Source organism: Myotis daubentonii, chromosome 4 (assembly GCF_963259705.1).
Source record: "Myotis daubentonii chromosome 4, mMyoDau2.1, whole genome shotgun sequence".
Lineage (NCBI taxonomy): Eukaryota > Metazoa > Chordata > Mammalia > Chiroptera > Vespertilionidae > Myotis > Myotis daubentonii.
This window is the reverse complement of record NC_081843.1, coordinates 33,519,712-33,536,758: the sequence shown is the minus strand read 5'-3', so window position 1 is coordinate 33,536,758 and position 17,047 is coordinate 33,519,712. Positions and strand designations below refer to the sequence as shown.

The 17,047-nt window shown below is 55.6% G+C and overlaps 1 protein-coding gene across 8 annotated transcripts in view; it reads right to left on the bottom strand.

The window, feature by feature from the left end:
- Positions 1 to 2,201: 2,201 nt before the first annotated feature.
- MLXIPL (MLX interacting protein like) overlaps positions 2,202 to 17,047 on the bottom strand; it is a 33,501-nt gene continuing 18,655 nt past the window's right edge. For 2 of the 8 annotated variants that reach the window (XM_059693473.1, XM_059693467.1), the window contains exons 2-16: positions 16,760 to 16,866; positions 12,513 to 12,862; positions 12,170 to 12,214; positions 11,401 to 11,602; positions 11,216 to 11,296; positions 8,035 to 8,204; positions 6,253 to 6,781; positions 5,951 to 6,018; positions 5,697 to 5,844; positions 5,431 to 5,540; positions 5,215 to 5,334; positions 4,922 to 5,049; positions 4,715 to 4,838; positions 3,999 to 4,128; positions 2,202 to 3,744 (exon numbers count right to left, since the gene is read on the bottom strand). In XM_059693473.1, coding sequence (XP_059549456.1) covers positions 3,635 to 3,744; positions 3,999 to 4,128; positions 4,715 to 4,838; positions 4,922 to 5,049; positions 5,215 to 5,334; positions 5,431 to 5,540; positions 5,697 to 5,844; positions 5,951 to 6,018; positions 6,253 to 6,781; positions 8,035 to 8,204; positions 11,216 to 11,296; positions 11,401 to 11,602; positions 12,170 to 12,214; positions 12,513 to 12,862; positions 16,760 to 16,866 — 2,422 coding nt within the window. In that variant the 3' untranslated portion in view covers positions 2,202 to 3,634. Of the gene's footprint in view, positions 3,745 to 3,998; positions 4,200 to 4,689; positions 4,839 to 4,921; positions 5,050 to 5,214; positions 5,335 to 5,430; positions 5,541 to 5,696; positions 5,845 to 5,950; positions 6,019 to 6,252; positions 6,782 to 8,034; positions 8,205 to 11,215; positions 11,297 to 11,400; positions 11,603 to 12,169; positions 12,215 to 12,512; positions 12,863 to 14,449; positions 14,636 to 16,759; positions 16,867 to 17,047 lie in introns of those variants that run through there. The other 6 variants (XM_059693468.1, XM_059693472.1, XM_059693474.1 and 3 more) reach the window with 6 other exon arrangements.

Below are 17,047 nucleotides of genomic sequence, written 5' to 3'. Positions count from 1 at the left end.
CCTGGCATCATTGGAGGGAAGTAGGAGCCAAAGAAGCAATGGAAACATAACTTCAATCTGCAATTAAAGATCCACCTTGCATTGATTGGAGTCTTCCCTACCTCTGGCCTGTTAGGTGGAACGATAAATTTTGTCATTGTTTAATCAGTGATTTTCAAAGTTTGAGCCCTGGACCCAGCATCATTAGAAATGCAAATTCTGCCCTACCCGGTTTGGCTCAGTGGATAGAGTGTCAGCCTGCGGACTGAAGGGTCCCGGGTTCGATTCCAGACAAGGGCACATGCCTGGGGTTGCGGGCTCAATCCCCAGTAGGGGGCATGCAGAAGGCGGCCAATTAATGATTCTCTCTCATCATTGATGTTTCTATCTCTCCCTCTCCCTTCTTCTCTGAAATCAATGAAAATATATTTTTAAAAAAAGAAATACAAATTCTTAGACTTCATCCCAGATTTGCTGACTCGGCAACTTTAGATGTGGGGGCCTGGCAATCTGTATTTAACATGCCCACTAAGTGATTTCTGATACACATTAAAGTCTCTGAATCAGAATTAATCTAACTTGAGCCCCATATATATATAATTTGCAGCTCAAAGCCTCTATTACAGTGGCTCTTAACCTTGGTTGCATATTGGGAATACCTTAAAAGATGCCGATGTCTAAACCCCATAACCAGAGATTCTTTTTTAATTAATCCAGACTGGGCCTAATCATGATTTTTAAAGCCCTCCCCTGACGCCCCCCCCCCAAAAACCCCAAATTATTTAAATGCACATTTAAGTTTGAAGAGCAGCTGTAAGGAACACAGGAGGCTCATGCAAAGACAATGTTCTGTTGGGCCAGGGCAGTGACTGTGGAGATGAATGCTTACCATGTCAACTGGCCAGGCCTCTGTAACAGATACTATAGGGTAGCGGGGTGTGGGGAGGAGCCAGGAAGGACTGTTTTCAGCTTACACAAGTGTCTGAATGGTGGCACCTTCCCTGAGGATGGAGCGCATGGAGAGGACCAGGTTTGAGGGGGAAGACTTGGGGTACAGTCTTAGGAATGATGAGTTCTGTTTTGACCCCTTCAAGGTTAAGGAAGCTGTGGAACATTCAGACGGAGGGGTCAGGGTGGCAGTTGGATACGTGGTTGTGTAGCTCTGGGGGCCCAGCAAGACAGACACAGAGTAGGTCCTCCGGAGAGAGGTGGAGGGGATGGGATTGTCTGGGACTTGCCATAGTGAGAGGGAAGCAGGCCAGGGAAAGGGACTGGTGGAGGAGGAGGCTCCCACAGCAGGAAGGCATGGTCAGGAAGGAGGAAGGAAAACCTGCCAGGAATTTGGGATTCGAAAGGAGAGTGGTTGAAGAGGATGGTCGGAGGGCTGGGGAAAGACAAGAGCATGCAAAGTGGTTGTGGGATTTGGCAACGAAGGAGTCAAGGGACCTCGGTGAAAGAATCAGTCCTGGGGTATGGCTGGGCCCGAAGGTGGGAGGAGGAGCCCAAAGGCAGGCATTGTGGGTAACTGGGAGGGGAGAGGGAGAGGGAGAGGGAGAGCAAGACAACTCCCTAAGGGAAGGTGGCACCTAGAGAAGGACACAGAGCCAAGGGGATGTCTTGTGAGCATCTTCCCGGTGGGTTTTGAGTGGGTGAAAAACAGCAGAGCACACACTGCCAGGATGTTACCTTTCAAAGAGCCGCTTCAAGTCGTGGCCTGCAGCAGCAAATAGCATTTTAAGTTTGTGTGCACCTGTCACTGCACAGTAAAGAGAAGTGTCTAACGGCAGAGATGAGTCCGGCAGTCTGAGTGGGCACCTCATTAAGCATGCAGCCTGGGGCTAGTTAACCTCTCCATGCCTCAAGTTTTCATCTGTGAAATGGGGATATGATGATAACTCTTAGGTAGTGTTCTTTGCCAGGCACTGTTGTGCTTTATATATATTTTTAAAAATTGCTCTGAGAGGGAGGTAGGGAAGGAGAGGGAGAGAGAGATATTAATTTGTTATTCCACCTATTTATTCAGTCAGTCATGGTTGATTCTTATATGTGCCCTGACTGGGGATTAAACCTGCAACCTTGGTGTACTGGGATGACGCTCTAAGCAGCTGAGCTACCCGGTACTTGACCAGGGCTTATATTTACTCTCAAATCCTCACAACAGGCCTGTAGAGGTAGGTATGGTAGGGATTGGGTAGGGATAAAGCCCTTAGAATAGCTTGGCATGTAGTAAACACTGCATAGGTATGCAGTTATTGTTATTATTCTATATGAATGAGAAGGGCAAAGCCCACAGAAGACTGTTTGTATCTGGCAAATGCCCCCAGAAGCTCTGAGATACGAGAGGATTCAAACTTGCCAGGCCTGAATGGTCAGCTCCCTGAGAGGAGCACAGCAGTGAACAGAATCCCGGGAGCCACGACATCGCCTGCTTCACAGCAGGCCCTCGGGGAATATTTGTTCAATGGATCAATGAAAGGATCAATGAAGTGTTGGGGTCTTTTACCCCAACTCCCATCTGAAGTACCAGTTCCTTGTAAGACATCCCAGCCAAGCGGCCACCCGGTCAGTGTGCACATCTTGCACAGTGGGGACAACACTGCTCTCTGCAGCAGCACGTTTCTCCTCCTGGATGGTTCTGAAGGGTGGCCCTGTCACTTCCACTCCCGGATCCCAGCTCTGCCCTCTTCCAACTTGGAAAGTAGTGAGCCTCTGTGAACCCTCTCCTGGCCATGGAGGGAGGATTTCCAAGATGAGGGTCCTCTCCCGCCTGGATGACAGCCACAGCCTAAATCCGGCTGCCTTACTTTCACCATCACCCCATGGCGGCCTGTTCTCAACTTGGCACTCAGAGGAACCTGTTCAGAAGTTAGTATCGAATCTTGTCCCACCTCTAGTCATAGCCCTCCAGTGGCTCTCCAGCTCAGAAGCCACCTCCCACTGCCAACTGACTCTCCATTCCAGAGCAAGATACGCTGACCATCCCTGACAGTTTGTTTTTATTGGTCAAGAATGCTCTACAAAACACGTACACACACACACACACACACACACACACACACACACAGACGATGCCTGCCTTGGCTTGGCCACCGCCCCCCCCCCCCCTGCTGTGTGCTCTTCTGATACCAGAACTTCTAGGCTTCATCCACCCAGGGATGCTATCCTGGAGCGCCCCCAGGTTACCAGTGAAGGAACAGAGAGAACCCCCTTTTCTGCTTCTCTGCTCAGAAGTAGAGGCATGTGCTCTACCTGTTGGGGAGCAGGTGGGAGTGACAGAGGAATAGGATCTTCCCATTTTCTCCTTTATGTTCCTTGAGTTGCCAGTTTAGACCCAAGTGTCGCAGCTGCTCAGGCCTTGGGATCATCATCTGGTGGAAGCTTCCTCACCCCCATTTTGCAGACTGGAAAATGGAGGTCCACAGATGGAGTATGAGTCCCCTAGGTCACAGTGTAGTCACTGGCAGAGCAGACACTGGAACTCAGTGTTTTCTGACTTCCAGGAGGTGGGAAGAGGCTAAGGTCCTGCTTAACTCTCAGGAAAGGGGACAAGCAGGGCCTGGGGCAGGAAGGGAGTGCCCAGAAGTTGTGTCTGGAGCCCACGTCCAGGGAAAGTAGTCCCCACAGCAGCTGAGTGAATGGCAGGGTCTGGTCAGCACTATAATGGTTTGCCCTCTGTGACTGCCCGCGTGGCTTGCTCAGGTATACAGCCTGGGTCCGTCAGGATACTGGTAGATGTGCTCAGCTGGCGGAGAGAGTTCAGGACAGCTGGGAAGAGAGAGAGACACCTCCTGTGGTCAGGACCCTACCCTTGGATGCTGAAGACAATGGGGTAGGGGGAGATGCTGGTTGGCAAGACTGTCTGTAGTGTCTTGGTAGCTGGGGAACCATCCAGAAAGCATGGTGGGATAGCCAAAACCCTAGGCTATTTTGAAGGCAGGCTGCACCTGGGGTCTGAGCAGAGTGGAATCCTCTGCCCTGAGGCCTGGACATCCCACTGGGCAGGTAGGTGGCTCACGTACTTGGCCGGAGAGCAGGCAGGGAGCAGTACTGGTCCAGCCAGGCCAACGAGGTCTGACGGAGGCTCTGCAAGCTTGCCGTGGACACCATCCCGTTGAAGGACTCAAACAGAGGCCGGATGAGGATGCTGAACTGGCCCAGGTCAAGGAACAGGCCTGTTGTCCAGCCAATATCCTCACCCACTTCACAGGTAGCCCTGACATCTGGCCCAAACCAGGGGAAAGGCCTGGTGACTGTGAAGCCTTGAACCCCAAGGACCCCCACTGCAGCCACCCTCTCATCCTGCCAAGGCCTGCCCAGCTGACTGCCTCAGCTCCGCCATGGCCCTTCTTCTGGGCTGGACTAGCCCACACTCCTAGGCTTCCTGCCTGGCTCAGTCAAGAGCTTGATTAGGTGAGGGGGTAAGCAATTCCATGTCTTTCCTAGGGTCCAGCCCGCTCATGCCACTCAGAGTTCAGATTCCCCCAAACTTCCCTTGGGACTTTCTGTAGGCAGGGCTATGGTCCCCCCACCCAGGGGCTCCTCCCTCTGCTCCCAGCCCATCACTGGGCAATCCTGCTGGCCAAGATGCCAAGGCCTGGAAGGAGGGGTTGAAACTGGAGTCTCTTCCCCTGGAAGCAGCTCTGAGACCCTGCCTGGCCTCGAAAGCTGAGCCTGCAGCCAGGCACAACCTGGTCTGGCTGCAGCACTCACCCTGCCGCTGGCCCAGTGAGGATACTACCCAGAACTTCCAGTTGTGCAGTGTGCGGGCCCGGACATAGTCATCAAACATGTCTCGCATCTGGTCGAAACGCTGGTGTGTGATGGGCACCCCAGTGGCCGGCAGCTGCTGCTGGCATAGGCTGGGGGGGCATGGAGAGGGTCAGAGGTGGAGATTCAGGTAACTGGCCCCCCCTTGTCCCAGCACCTGCAGGTTTCTGCCTACTTAATGGCAGCATTGAGCTCCTCAATCTGGTCCCGTAGCTGCTGGGCCTCCTCCTGCAAGGCCGCCCGCTCCTGCTGCAGCATGGTGATGTACTCGGCCGTCTTCTGCAGGGTCGTTGCTTTGCTCACCTGTGGGCGTCACCAGTGTGGGGTCAGGTGCTGGGACCCGCTCAGGCACTGGGGAGGCGGGAGGAGGCAACCGGGTATCTGGAGGGTCCTGAGATTTGGTCTTATGTAGGGGGTTCATGAAGAGCCCTGTGGCTCTGGGGGTACCATCCTAGGTAGGGGGCTCACCTTGAGGCTCGGCTGGGTGCTCAGCGTGCTCACCAGCCCATGCAGGGTGTCAAACCCCAACTTGATATTGAAGCGCCGCTTCTGCTCCGCAGATATGTGTGTGATGCGTCGGTTTTCAGTCTTGGGGTCGGGAGACAGAAAGGGGGGTGAGCCTAGGAAGGAGTGTGGGAGGGCGTAGGGGTAGCAAAGAGATCTTAGGGTGAGGGGATAGTGCACCTTGTCTGGACGACCCCGGCTTAGAATGGGCTGAGGCGGAGAGACTCGGACACTCATAGCCCCTGGGCCCGGCATGGAGTTAAGCTCCCCAGACAGCCGCCGCTCACCACCTGTGGCAGAGACAGACAGACCCACAGACAGACCAACACAGGGGAGCAGGTCCCATTGACCTGTCCCTCTTGTCCTGGCCCCAGATATAGTCCCCCCTTCTTCCTTCCCCTCCCTCCAACCCCTAGAGTCCTCCAATCCCTGCAACCCCTCTTTACCGCTGGGTGCTGGGGGTGACAGCCGCTCTACTTTGGGGACAACCAGGGGCCTGGGAGGGGCCAGTGTGGCTGGGCCCAGAGATGGCCGGGGTGGTGTGGGGGCCGGAGTCGGGGGAAAGAAGGTGCAGGGGAATTCAGGGACCGTCTCCTGAAGAGAAGGGTGGAGAGTTGGGGTGAAGCTCTCAGGTGGAGAAAAATGGAGGGCTGGGGTGAAGCTCTGAGGCTCCCCTCCACTCCTGAGTCTGCCATCTTACCCGGGATTTTGGGGGCCGCAGGAGGGTGTTGGATACAAGAGGTGGCTCCAGGGCTTGCTCAGGCTTGGCTGTGTACAAGCAGACTGTGAGGGTTCTCTCAGGTTATCTCCTAAGACCCCATCCCTCCACTCCAAATAGCCCACACCCCTTTCGGGTTCAGGGGTCATGTCCTTAATTCCTCACCACCCTGTCCCCCCCAGCTGAGTCTGCCCCTTAACCTTTACCCTCTGCACCCATAGGCTCCCCCCTTCCACATTTGGTTCCTGTCTCCCCCTCTGTCAACTCTGCCCCTTCTATCTCACCTGCTGTGAGGAGCTGTGTGAGGCAGGAATTGTTGCCCCCAGCAATGGCAGGGGCCAAGGTCCGAGGGCTGGGCTTCCGCTCCCTAGGGGATGGGGTAGGGGGCTTGCCTCTGGGCTGCACACCTTGGGGCATTGTGAAGTGAGGCCCAAAGGGGGGCTCTGGATACCCCGAGGATAGAAGGTCCATGGGGAAGTGGGTGGGGGCAGGGCCTGTGCCAGACTGTGGGGTAGGTGAGAAGGTTGTGGGAGCAGGCAGCGGGGACACTCCTGACGCAGGAGGGACTGTTGGGAAGGAGAATCTGGGAGAGAAGAGAGGCTCTTCTTGCAGCATAGCAGGGGGCGGGGCCATGGAAGGGAAGAGGGGTAGGGGACAGGGCTCCAGGCCAGGCCCTTTGGCAGGAGCATGGTATTGGAGGAGGGGTGGGGCTGTGGGACAGGGAGGGAGTTTAGGCTTGGGGTCTTCAGAAAGGAGGAAGTCAGAACTCAGGAAGACACTGGAGTCCAGGGAGCCAGGGCAGCTGCTCCGAGCCTGGTTGGGGGGAACAGACAGAGAGCAGGGGAGAAAGCTGGCCTTTATAGCCACCCAGGCAGCCTCCTGCCCTGGCTGAGCTCTGGACTGGGCACTGGGAGAGATAAGAGAAATGATCCCTGCCCTTTAACCCACACAGCAGGGAAATTATAATCTAATGAGGGTAGAGAGTGGAACACATTTATGCATAAATTAGGCATGAGAAAGAGCATCAGTCTTCCTGACCTTTCATTCATTCACCAAATAATTTATGCATCCATTCTTCCATCCATCCATCCACCTACCTATTTATTCTCTCACCTATGGACTAGTTCATCTATCTTTTCACCAGCCCACCAGGTACTAACCTATTCACCAGTCCATTCAACCATCTATGCTTCATTCATTCATCCACCATACATTGACTAGCCACTTATCCACCCACTAGCCCATTCACTGATCCACCAAATTATTCTTTTATCTATGAATTCCTCCATCCATCCAACCAAGCACTCACCTACCTATATATACACCAACTCATTTAAGTATCGAGCCCCATCTATCCATTTTCCAACACACCCATCCATCCATACACTTATTCATTCACTCACTTGCTCAATCATCGGGCCATCATTTACCCAGTGCTGTTCATGTGCTTGAACAGTGGTAGGTATGGAAGATGCAGTGGTGCAAAACATAGCTCTTCCAGCAAGGCGCTCACTGTCTAGTCCAGGAGAGAGACCCCTCAATAATAACTACAACAGTGCCTGAAAAGTCTGATGATGGAGGGAAAGGCATCTAACCAAGCAGCAGGGAGACAACATCCGAATTGGGTCTGGGAGTTCTTGAGCCAAAATGGTAGTCACTGTTTCCTAAACACACATGTTCAGTTTTTAGCCTCCATGCACTCGTTTGAGCTTCTCCTCCCATCTGACTTGCCCTCTACCGGTCTCTTCTGTCCAAACCCGAACTGTACACTAAGGCCCAGAACTCCCCGTCCTCCTAGAAGCCTTCCACAGCAAGCTGGCCCTTGGTGGTGCCTGCTCCGTGCTCCTCCTGCCCTCAGCCTGACTCCCCCCAGCCATCTTGTCAGTTCTGCTTCCGGAGGATCTTTCCTCTCCAGCTGAACTGCACCCTCCCAGGATCTTTCTCCCCTCCAGTCTCACCCAGTGGACCAAACAAGCACAGGACTGGGCACTCAGAAAGTACCCAGAATGCCTCCTGGACATGGGCAAGTGAGCGAGGTAGGGCTGGGTGGGGTGGGTTGAACTCACCTGCTGGTGGTTATGCCCTGAGAGGTGGCTCATGCCCGAGGAGGCGGGGGGCACCTCTGAGCCCAGGATCCCACTGCTGAAAAGGGAGTCTGCCATGGGACTGAAACTGGGGGGCTCCAGGAAGTTTGAAGGCGTGGCTGTCTGAGAGGGGCGGTAGTTGGTGAAGAAATCTGTAATTCAGACACACAGGGTGGCAGCAGTTAGGGCTAAGGCCCTGGCAGCTGGAAGCTGTGGGAGGAGAGCGGGCCTCGTGCCCTGTCCCCAGGCTGGGCTGGGGCAGGGGGGAAGGGGGGGCTTCCACAGGAGATTGTGAAACTGGGAGAGTTTCTGTCTCACTCAGGGGAAGCAGCAGCATAGGCTCGGGTGGGATGGGCCTGAGTGGGAGACAGCAGGGGACTGGTAGGCTTGTGAGCAGGACCCCAGAAGTAGCCCTCCAACCAAGCCCCACACTTGGCTCATGAGGCCCCCCCTTCCCATCCCTGGAGCTGGGCCCTCCCTTTGTCTGCTCCAGTTATCAGCCCTGCTGGGGAACTTGAAGTGGGGGAGGGTAATAGAGTATGACAGGGAGGGGAAGGGGCGAGGTCCAAGGGAGGAGCGCCACAGTGACTCAAGTTCAAGAGGTGAGTTAGGGGTAAGAGGGGTCAGGAGGTCAGTGTGTCTGGGACAAGACTTGCTGGAAGGTCAACAAATGGAACCTCAATAGTAGAATCCAGGAGTGGGGTGAAAGAGCTAAGGGGGTGATAGCAGGGGTCAGAGGACAGGCTCAGAGAGGGGGCTGGAGTGAGGGGTCCTGGAAAGCCGGGAAGAGCTGGGGGTGGGGGGCAGCCAGATTGTTTGAGGTGTGGATTGTGTAAGCCCCAGGCTATTCTGGTTTTGGGAAGCAGCTGCCTGTGGCCTAACCACATCCCGGGCATGGGTGCCGCCTGCCCACCCGCTCCCTTCCGGGCACCTTTCTCTGACCCTGGTCAGCTTTCAGTCTGCACCAGCTCCCAAGGCCTCCTTGTCTGGTCAGACCCGACCCCACTGGCCTTGGGTGGGCCCCAGACCCCCAGCCAAGGGAGCTGGTAAGGTCTCTCCCCCGAAGGCCCCCTTAAAGGAGACCCAGGAATGAGACAGAGAAGACCACACCAAACCTTGAGCCTGATGGGCGTCAAACCTGTATGTACATCTCTTGTGGCTCTGGGACTCACATGTGACAGGGCAGCTGGCTCCGCATATCAGTGTGTGGTCTCATGCAGCATCTGTCTCCCTCCCTGTCTGTCCCACTGTCTGTAGCTGTAAGTCTGTGTGCACCTGCCCTGATGTGAGGTGCTTGGTGTGTGCGTATCTGCCCAGTGCCCATGTCTGTGTGTGTGTGTGTGTGTGTGTGTGTGTGTGTGTGTGTGTGTTTTCTTGGCCACACAGTCATAAGGGATAGTCTTACTGTCCTGCTGCCTCCTTTTAATGAAGAACTGGGTGGCAGAGGGTGAGCAGTCACTGGTCCTCCATTCCCCAGCCCCCAGGGCCCAAAAGTCTCCTCACTACGCCCCTTCAAGCCTGGGCTCTAGGACCAGCCTTGTCCTGGGCCTGGCCCCAGGATGCTGAGGGCCACAGAGCAGCCCCTGCTCCCCGCTGTTGCTGTCTCCACAGGGCTTGGCAGGCCTCATGGAGCTGCGAGCCCCACTCATCACTGAGTCACCACCATCCCCTTATCTGAGATTGTGGGCATGTTCCCCACCCAGCCTCCAGAGAAGCTGCTCGCTAGCCCTAGCCACCACCGAGTCCCTCCCTAGCCTCGGTTCCCTCCACTGACCTACCATCCTCTCCCTGAGCCCCTCTCTCACCCAAGCTCCCTTTCCTTCTCTGAGCACCCTCACCAAGCCCCTTACCCCTCACTGAACCTCCCCTCACCAGCCCCCTCATGGGTTTCCTTTCAAGTGAGGAGGAGCTCTTGGGGACAATCACAGCAGCAGCCGCGGTAACCCCCGTGCTCCTTGCCTTCCAAGTGCACAGAGCACTAGAGGAGGCCACACAGCCACCTCTTCTGCATGACACCCCTGACCATAGGCCACCCATACTTGCCCCCCATCCCCACCCCAGTAGCCACCCTAGGCTGAGAGAAGTCACTTCCTGGCCCCAGGGTTCGCCCAGCTCCCGGGGTGGGGGCAGTTGAGCTCCTACCTGTGGCAGGGGTCTGTGTGCCCAGATAGGGCGGCTGCCCTCCCAGGCTGGTCTGCTCCCAGGGCACTGCCATCAACACTTCTGCCCCCTCAGCCCCCACCCCTGTCCAGGGCTGAGGCAGGGGTGGGGGTGGTTCCTCATTCCCTAGTCCCCGCCCTATAGGCCTCCACCTCTTGACTGATAGGCCCAGGACCCTGTGGGGAAGGAGTGAAGGGGGTCACGGAAACTAAGCCTTTATCCCAGGAGTCCCCTTTCCGCCCCCTAGGCCTCGGCTGAGACAGTCTGAGACCCCATGTCTACCTGATCACTGGAATGGCTATGAAGGCCCCTCAATGTCTGAATGTCAGGGGCAGTCTCCAAGATCTACAGCTCAGTGAAGAAAAGCAATGTGAGGAAGAGTCTGTTGTGTGTGCTTTTTTATATAGACATGAGCATCTCTGGAAGGACATACTCTTGTGACCTGGTGGCCCTGGGGGTCAGAGGGGGAGGCAGGGAAACATACAACTTAAAAAAAAAATGCTTTACCAGATATAATTCCTGAGATTTTCTTCAAAATAACATAGGAGGAGAGAAGTGGGTGAGGTCTAGATAAAATAAGACTGGCCAAGATTTGATAAATGTTGAAATCAGTGATAGTTACATGGGGATTTATTGAACTCTCTGTGTGTTTGAAATGTTCTTTAATAAATAGTTTTTTAATGAATTATGTAAATAAATAGATTCAAACAAATCACAGTCCCCCTCTCCCCTGAGAGAGTCCCAGCATCCACTGCTTTCCTGGCAGCTCCCAGAGTCTGAAGCTTCAATGACCCTGGTCCCCTGATCCCTACCCAGGAACTGGGTCTGGCCCTGCTCTCACCTAAGGCCACACCAGCCTCACCCCAAGGCCAGCCACCGGGACACCAGGAAAATCCTTCAGAAGTCACTCAGACCATCTGCCCTCCCAGAGGGGCATAGAGCTGGCCTGAGGGCTCTCCTGCCCGGACCCTGCCCTTCCACTCCAGGGGAGGGGCTGCCCCACCTGAGATCTCCATAAAGTCGTCCAGGCTGGGCTGCAGAGGTGTCAGCTCCGGCTGGATCATGTCGGCGTTGCCAACGTAGGCTGGAGGGGGCAGTGGTGGTGTCAGGAGCAGCAGGAAGGGTGGGATGGGGACAGCTGTCCCCGGCCATCCTCCCTTGGCTGCCTGGATTCTCACAGGCCCTCACCGTCCTCGGGGGGCAGCTGCAAGGGTGTGGGGCTGGGCTGAGTCATGGTGAAGAGCGTGTCAGAGATGTCGGACAAAAAGCAATCGAGGTCCAGAAGCTGCCGCCCACCGGGGTCCTCCTCTGGCCCCCCCAGCAGCACAGGCACCACGCTGGAGAAGAGCTGCTCGCACCATCGCTCTGGTGGCTGCCATCCCCCTTCCACCTAGGGAGACAGAGTCTGCGGTTGCAGCCTGAGGGCTCCACTGCTCCTCCTCCTCCCCAGGCTTCCGACACAGGGGTCTCCCACCTCCCCTGGCCCTTCCACACCAGCCCCTGCCTGCCTGGGGGATGAAGTCGTCAGCCAGCCAGACGGCCTCTCTTTGCACCGTCCTCACCTCTCTCTGGCGGACCCAGTTCACTGCCTGGAAGACTAGGGTCACCCCACTGGCCTCTGACAACTACCCACAGGAGCCAGATCGGAGCCAGATCGGGAGAGAAGGGCACCGCCTCCTGCCTCCTCTACTTGTTCCTGCCAGGGACCGCAGGGTAGTTTTTAGGACCCGTTATTCCCCCTTGCCTCCCCACCACTTGCTCAGTCAACCAGAGCCCTGCGGTCTTCCCACCACGGCTGCAAGGTGCGAAGGGCTCAGTTAATCAGCCAGAGGACAGAGGCCATGCCTTATGCTTAGGGTCTTCCCTTACGTTCCACCCTCACACCTCCTGCCCTGTCGCCACTGCTTTGCCCACCCGGAGGGACGCTGTAAATTCTCTGGGTCCAGGGAACACCCACCTGCTTTGGGGCCAGGAGGTCCCCTTCCCTGCTGGACTTACGGAGCTGCAGGAACACACAGACGTGGACACTGGATTCCTTGCCCCTCCTCCATCACTCCCCGCCAAGGCCTCCTCTACTCAGAAGCTCCACCAAATCAAAGGGACCCCCACTTCCCTGCAGGAGCTCCTCCTCCCGGGGAAGAAAGGAGGCCGCGAGAAGATCCTATGGCCACACGAGGGCGCTGTCAGCCTGGGTCTTAACGGAGGGCGGGGGCGCCTCCTTGGGCTCTTCCAAGAGGAGCGGTGGCCAGCACCGGCCGGCCGGGGAAAAGTCCGGCGCGTCCCCCGGGGTCCCCACTGACCCGTTTCTTGTAGTAGATGCGCCACTTGTGGTACTCGCGCATCACCACCTCGATGCGCCGCTTCCAGTAATTTCCTTCCAGGACCACAGCCTGGGGAAGACCGGGAGGGGGCTCCGTGCGAGGGGTAGCACTGACCCCCCCCCCCCACACACACACACACGCGGTCCCCTTCTGCCGGCCCCTCCCGCCCAGTGCAGAGAGGGACCCGAGGGAGGGGCCGGGTTCGGGAGGAGGCAGATGGGCGGTGGTCCCCTTAGTCTCACCTACCTCCGGTTTCCGATGCGCGTCAGCCTCAGGCCCCTGCAGGGGGGTCACAAAGCCACACACGGGGCTCTTCCTCCTCTCCACGTCTAAAGAAGGGGGCCAGGTCAGGGGTGCCCAGCTCCCTCGTCTTTCACCCCCAGAGGACTGGGACTCAGGTGCCACCCTTAGGGATGCTGCCTGGCCTTCGACGGTCAGATTGAGTGTCACCTCTAGCACTACCTCCTCTCCCTCTTCCATGCAACCCTGTGGAACTAACCCAACCCAGTAGGTGTGAAAGGAATGCTTGTTGAATGGGATTGGGGCCACCGGGAGGGAGCTGCCTCAAGAACATCCTGGTCAGATTGGCAGGCCAAGGGCCCTGATCCCTTGGCCCTTGCCTCAGGCTCCTTGGCACTGCCCAATGTGAGCTCAGAGAACCACCCCTTGTCCACTTCAGGGCACCTACCTGAGCCCCCTTTTCACCTCCTCCACTCCCTTTCCTGCCTCCAATCCTGATCTCTCTCCGGGCCCTTTTCTTTTTGCCTCTAAACACATTCCAGGTTCTCCTTTACCTCCCAAACGTTCCCTTCCCTATGCTACCGACCAGCTAACCCTTTGCTTTCCCTTCAAACTCTAGAACAAGCATGTCACTTGCCACCTCCACTTCTGTACCTCCCAGTCTCATCTTCACCTCTGTACTCAGCATCTGCCCCCCTGCCCACCTCCCAACCATGCTCATCCTGCCCCTTTCCAGCTCCAGACCCATCCCCCAGTTGCTAGGGACCCTACTAGGATGTCCCAACACTTGTCACTCTCAGATGTCTGCGACATTCCCTCTCAAGCCTGTGCTTCCTCTGGACTGCCAGCCCTCACTCCCGGTTCCTGTTTAATCCATGGACTAGCCATCTCAATCCCACGGATATGTGACATTTCTTCCAGTGTGCCCCCCCCCCCCCCCGCCCACCCGCCCCACTCTCACTGTAACCCTCTGGTCCGTTGCCATTTCTCACCTAGACCTCTCTGACTCCAGGCTCACACTCTCTAGCCCACTTCCTGCTGCGGCCAGGTCAATTCTTTCTAAAGCGCAGTTCAGGCCTGAACCCCTCCAGGGCTCCCTAAACCTCCATGATAAAGTCCACACTCCTGAGTGGCTTCAAGGCCTCCAGGACTAGTTCCACTGCTTTTCCTGCCTTTCTGTCTCCTTAATGCCCCATCTGGAAGCCAAACAGCTCCCACCGTACCCCCCCCCCCGCCCCCGCCCCCCCCCCCACACACAGCCTACCCTCTGGTTTTATTCTACATGGAAAGCCCCTCCCTTGATAGCCCAGAGCAGCTCCTCTTCCAGAAAACCTTCCCTCCTCTGAACCACCCTGGTTAGGCCTGCCTCAGTCTCCACCTGCCTCAGCCATTTCTCTGAATGCTGGCCTCCCCGCTGGGAGTGCAAGCAGGAGTTGCGCCCTTTAGCCCAGAATCCCTGCATCTGACACAGAGGTTGGCACCCAGAAGGACTTCAAAACCCCGAGCAGTGACTTTTTCTAATATTCTTGACACAAAGGACTTCAGGGGTGTCCGTGGGGGGTGTCCGTGGGGGGTGTCCGTGGGGGGTGTCCGTGGGGGGTGTCCATGGGGGCCCATCCTGCCGAAGCCCTGAGTCAAGTTCCTCTGGGACAGTTGACACAGAGGAGGGAGATCACCTGAACATGACATTTCTTGGGACCGTCAACAAAGTTCTGGCTTAAAGGACATTCTCCAAAATGATCCCTAGGAGATTGAGGAGGATTGCTGAGCCTGCTTGGACAGAAGACAAAAGGAAAGCCCTTAGGTATGTGGACTCCCAGGGGTATAAGGGTCCCAAAAAGCATCTGTCCCTCGCTTTCCAGATGAGGAAATGAGCAGTAGAAAAGAGTAAGTTTGCCCAGGGGCCCGAGAGAGTCAGGGCTGAGCAGGCCTGGTCTACTCTCTCCTCCCCCACCCAGGGACACTGTGCTCTGGACAAAAGGGCAGTGACCTGGCGGTGGGGCAGGCTTTATTTAACAATGAGAAATTCATCCATTCATGCAGCAACCTAGCCCCTTGCACCTATGCTGGGATAATAGCTGAGTCAGAATCCAGGGATGACTCAGGGTGCTCACAGCTTAGTGGTCGAGATGAGGAAAGCACACAGATAACATGAACTAATGCCAGGTGGTGAGCCTGCGCATGAAAGGGGCACAGTGCTCTGGAAGTTCAGAGGAAACTGAGATGAGTTTGGGGAAAAGAAGGGGTTCTGGAGGCCAGGAGCCTGCAGAGAGGTGTCAGGTGCCTGGGGATGAGCCAGGCAGCCCTCCAGCAGTCACCCCGCCCCCTCTCTGTTTTCTGAAGCCCACCTCCAAACCTTTGGTGCTCAGGGAGGAGGAGGAACCCTGACATTTGTTCTCTGCCTGTCTATGCTCTTGCTATTATCACAACAATAGAGATAGAGCCGAGGGCTCACTCTCAAGGAATCCTTGTGTGTGACTGCCTGGTGCTGAGATGTGATCGCACTGAAAACTCACAGCAGACCTCAGCAGTAAGACCTATTATCATGCCTACCTAACAGATGAGCAAGTGTCAGTTAGGGGAGGCTAGGGACTTTGCAAAGTTCACATAGTGGGGCATACTAGAACTTGACTCAAACCCACCTTTGTATGACTCAGAACTTGGGGTCCTTCTAACAACTTGTACAACAGCTGGAGACCACAGTCTGTCTGGGTGAGGACCCCGGGTTTGCACCCCATCCAGCTTTGTAGAAAAGGGGGACAGAGAGTGATACTGATTCCCCTGGTCTATCAGCTCCCTGGTGTGGTCAGGCCCATTCTCAGGTGAGGACTGGAAGCCAGTCAGCAGGATTCAATAAAGGAGCACTGGGCTTCCCAGCTACAGCGCTGCTCCTTTTATGCTCCGTGGCACTGAACAAGTCACTTGCATTTTGGGCTTCACTGGCTCATGTATAAAATGGGGGTAATAATACCTATCTCCCAGGGATGCTAGGAAGCCTCAAATAAGATGATTTAGGAAAGAGCTGAACACACAGATGAATAACAACCCAAAACACACACACTCTCTCCCTACTTAGGTGGAATCTTGTGGGGCCAGTACAGAGAATACTGGTTCCTCCTGGGCTATGTGTTCCCAGCTTAGCACAGCCTTTGATCCTGCAGCAGAACCTACCTAAGCTGGACAGGGTCCCAACATAGGCCAATTAGTCTATTTCTCCGCCTCTGCTGTCCTGCCAGGGGGAAGGAGAAGGGGTCTTGTATCCCTAAATGAATATGATCTTCTCAAGGTTTCCTCAGTTTCAACCATCATTTACTGAGCACTTTGTGCCAGGCTTGTTCATACCCGTTATCCCCACGCCAACCATGAAAAGTAGGGCTATTGGCCTCATTTTATAAATGAGGAAATAGGTTCAGAGAGGTTAGACAACTTGCCTGCAGTCACACAGCCAGCAAGTGACAGGAACAGGGTGGGAAACCAGCTCTGTGTACTCTGGAGTCCTTCAACTCTACCACGTGGCCTCTCTGGGCGCTATCCCCCAAAATCTCATGGGGTCACTTGGTGGGAGTTCAGTAAGGACTTTAATGAAAGGCTGGAAGAGACCCATGCAGGATCCTCAGTTTCCCCATTTGCAAAGTGACAGAATTGGCCCAGACAGTGTCTAACACCTCTTTCTAACCTGGCATTTGAAGCACCTGACTATACTACTGGGATGCAGAATGAGTCTTGAACTGTTCCCCAAATCTCAGGCCAACTTAGGACTTCCAAGGGGTGACTTCTGTTGTGCCCAGCTCTACAATGGAGAGCACTCTTAGAGAGTGCCAGGGACACCCCAAGACTCTCTGGGGGTCAGAAGCTGTTCAGGGGTGCTTGTGCTGATACTCCCAAAACACTCTGTTGGTGCAAGCTGGGATTCCTGGATAGCCATTTCCCAACCCCCACCCCCTCCCACAGCCCTTGGGCTGGGAAGGCCCATGGTACCCACTCACATTGGATATACCAGGCTCTCCAGATGGCGTTGTTGAGGCGGATCTTGTCTCGGCAGAGCAGCTTGAGACCTTTGAAATTCTTCCACTTGGGAGACACCAGCTTTCCACTGTCAGAGGGAGAGGGCTGGGTCAGAGCTGAGGGTGGGGAAAAGGGGCTTCTGCAGAGGCTGGCTCTACACAAGCACTAGGCACTCATCTATGGTGGGCAATTTGAGGGATCCTCTCAAATCCTGCCCCTCTCTGTAACCTGCCTGAAATTCCTACCTTGAAAGTCAGGCTTTAAAATAT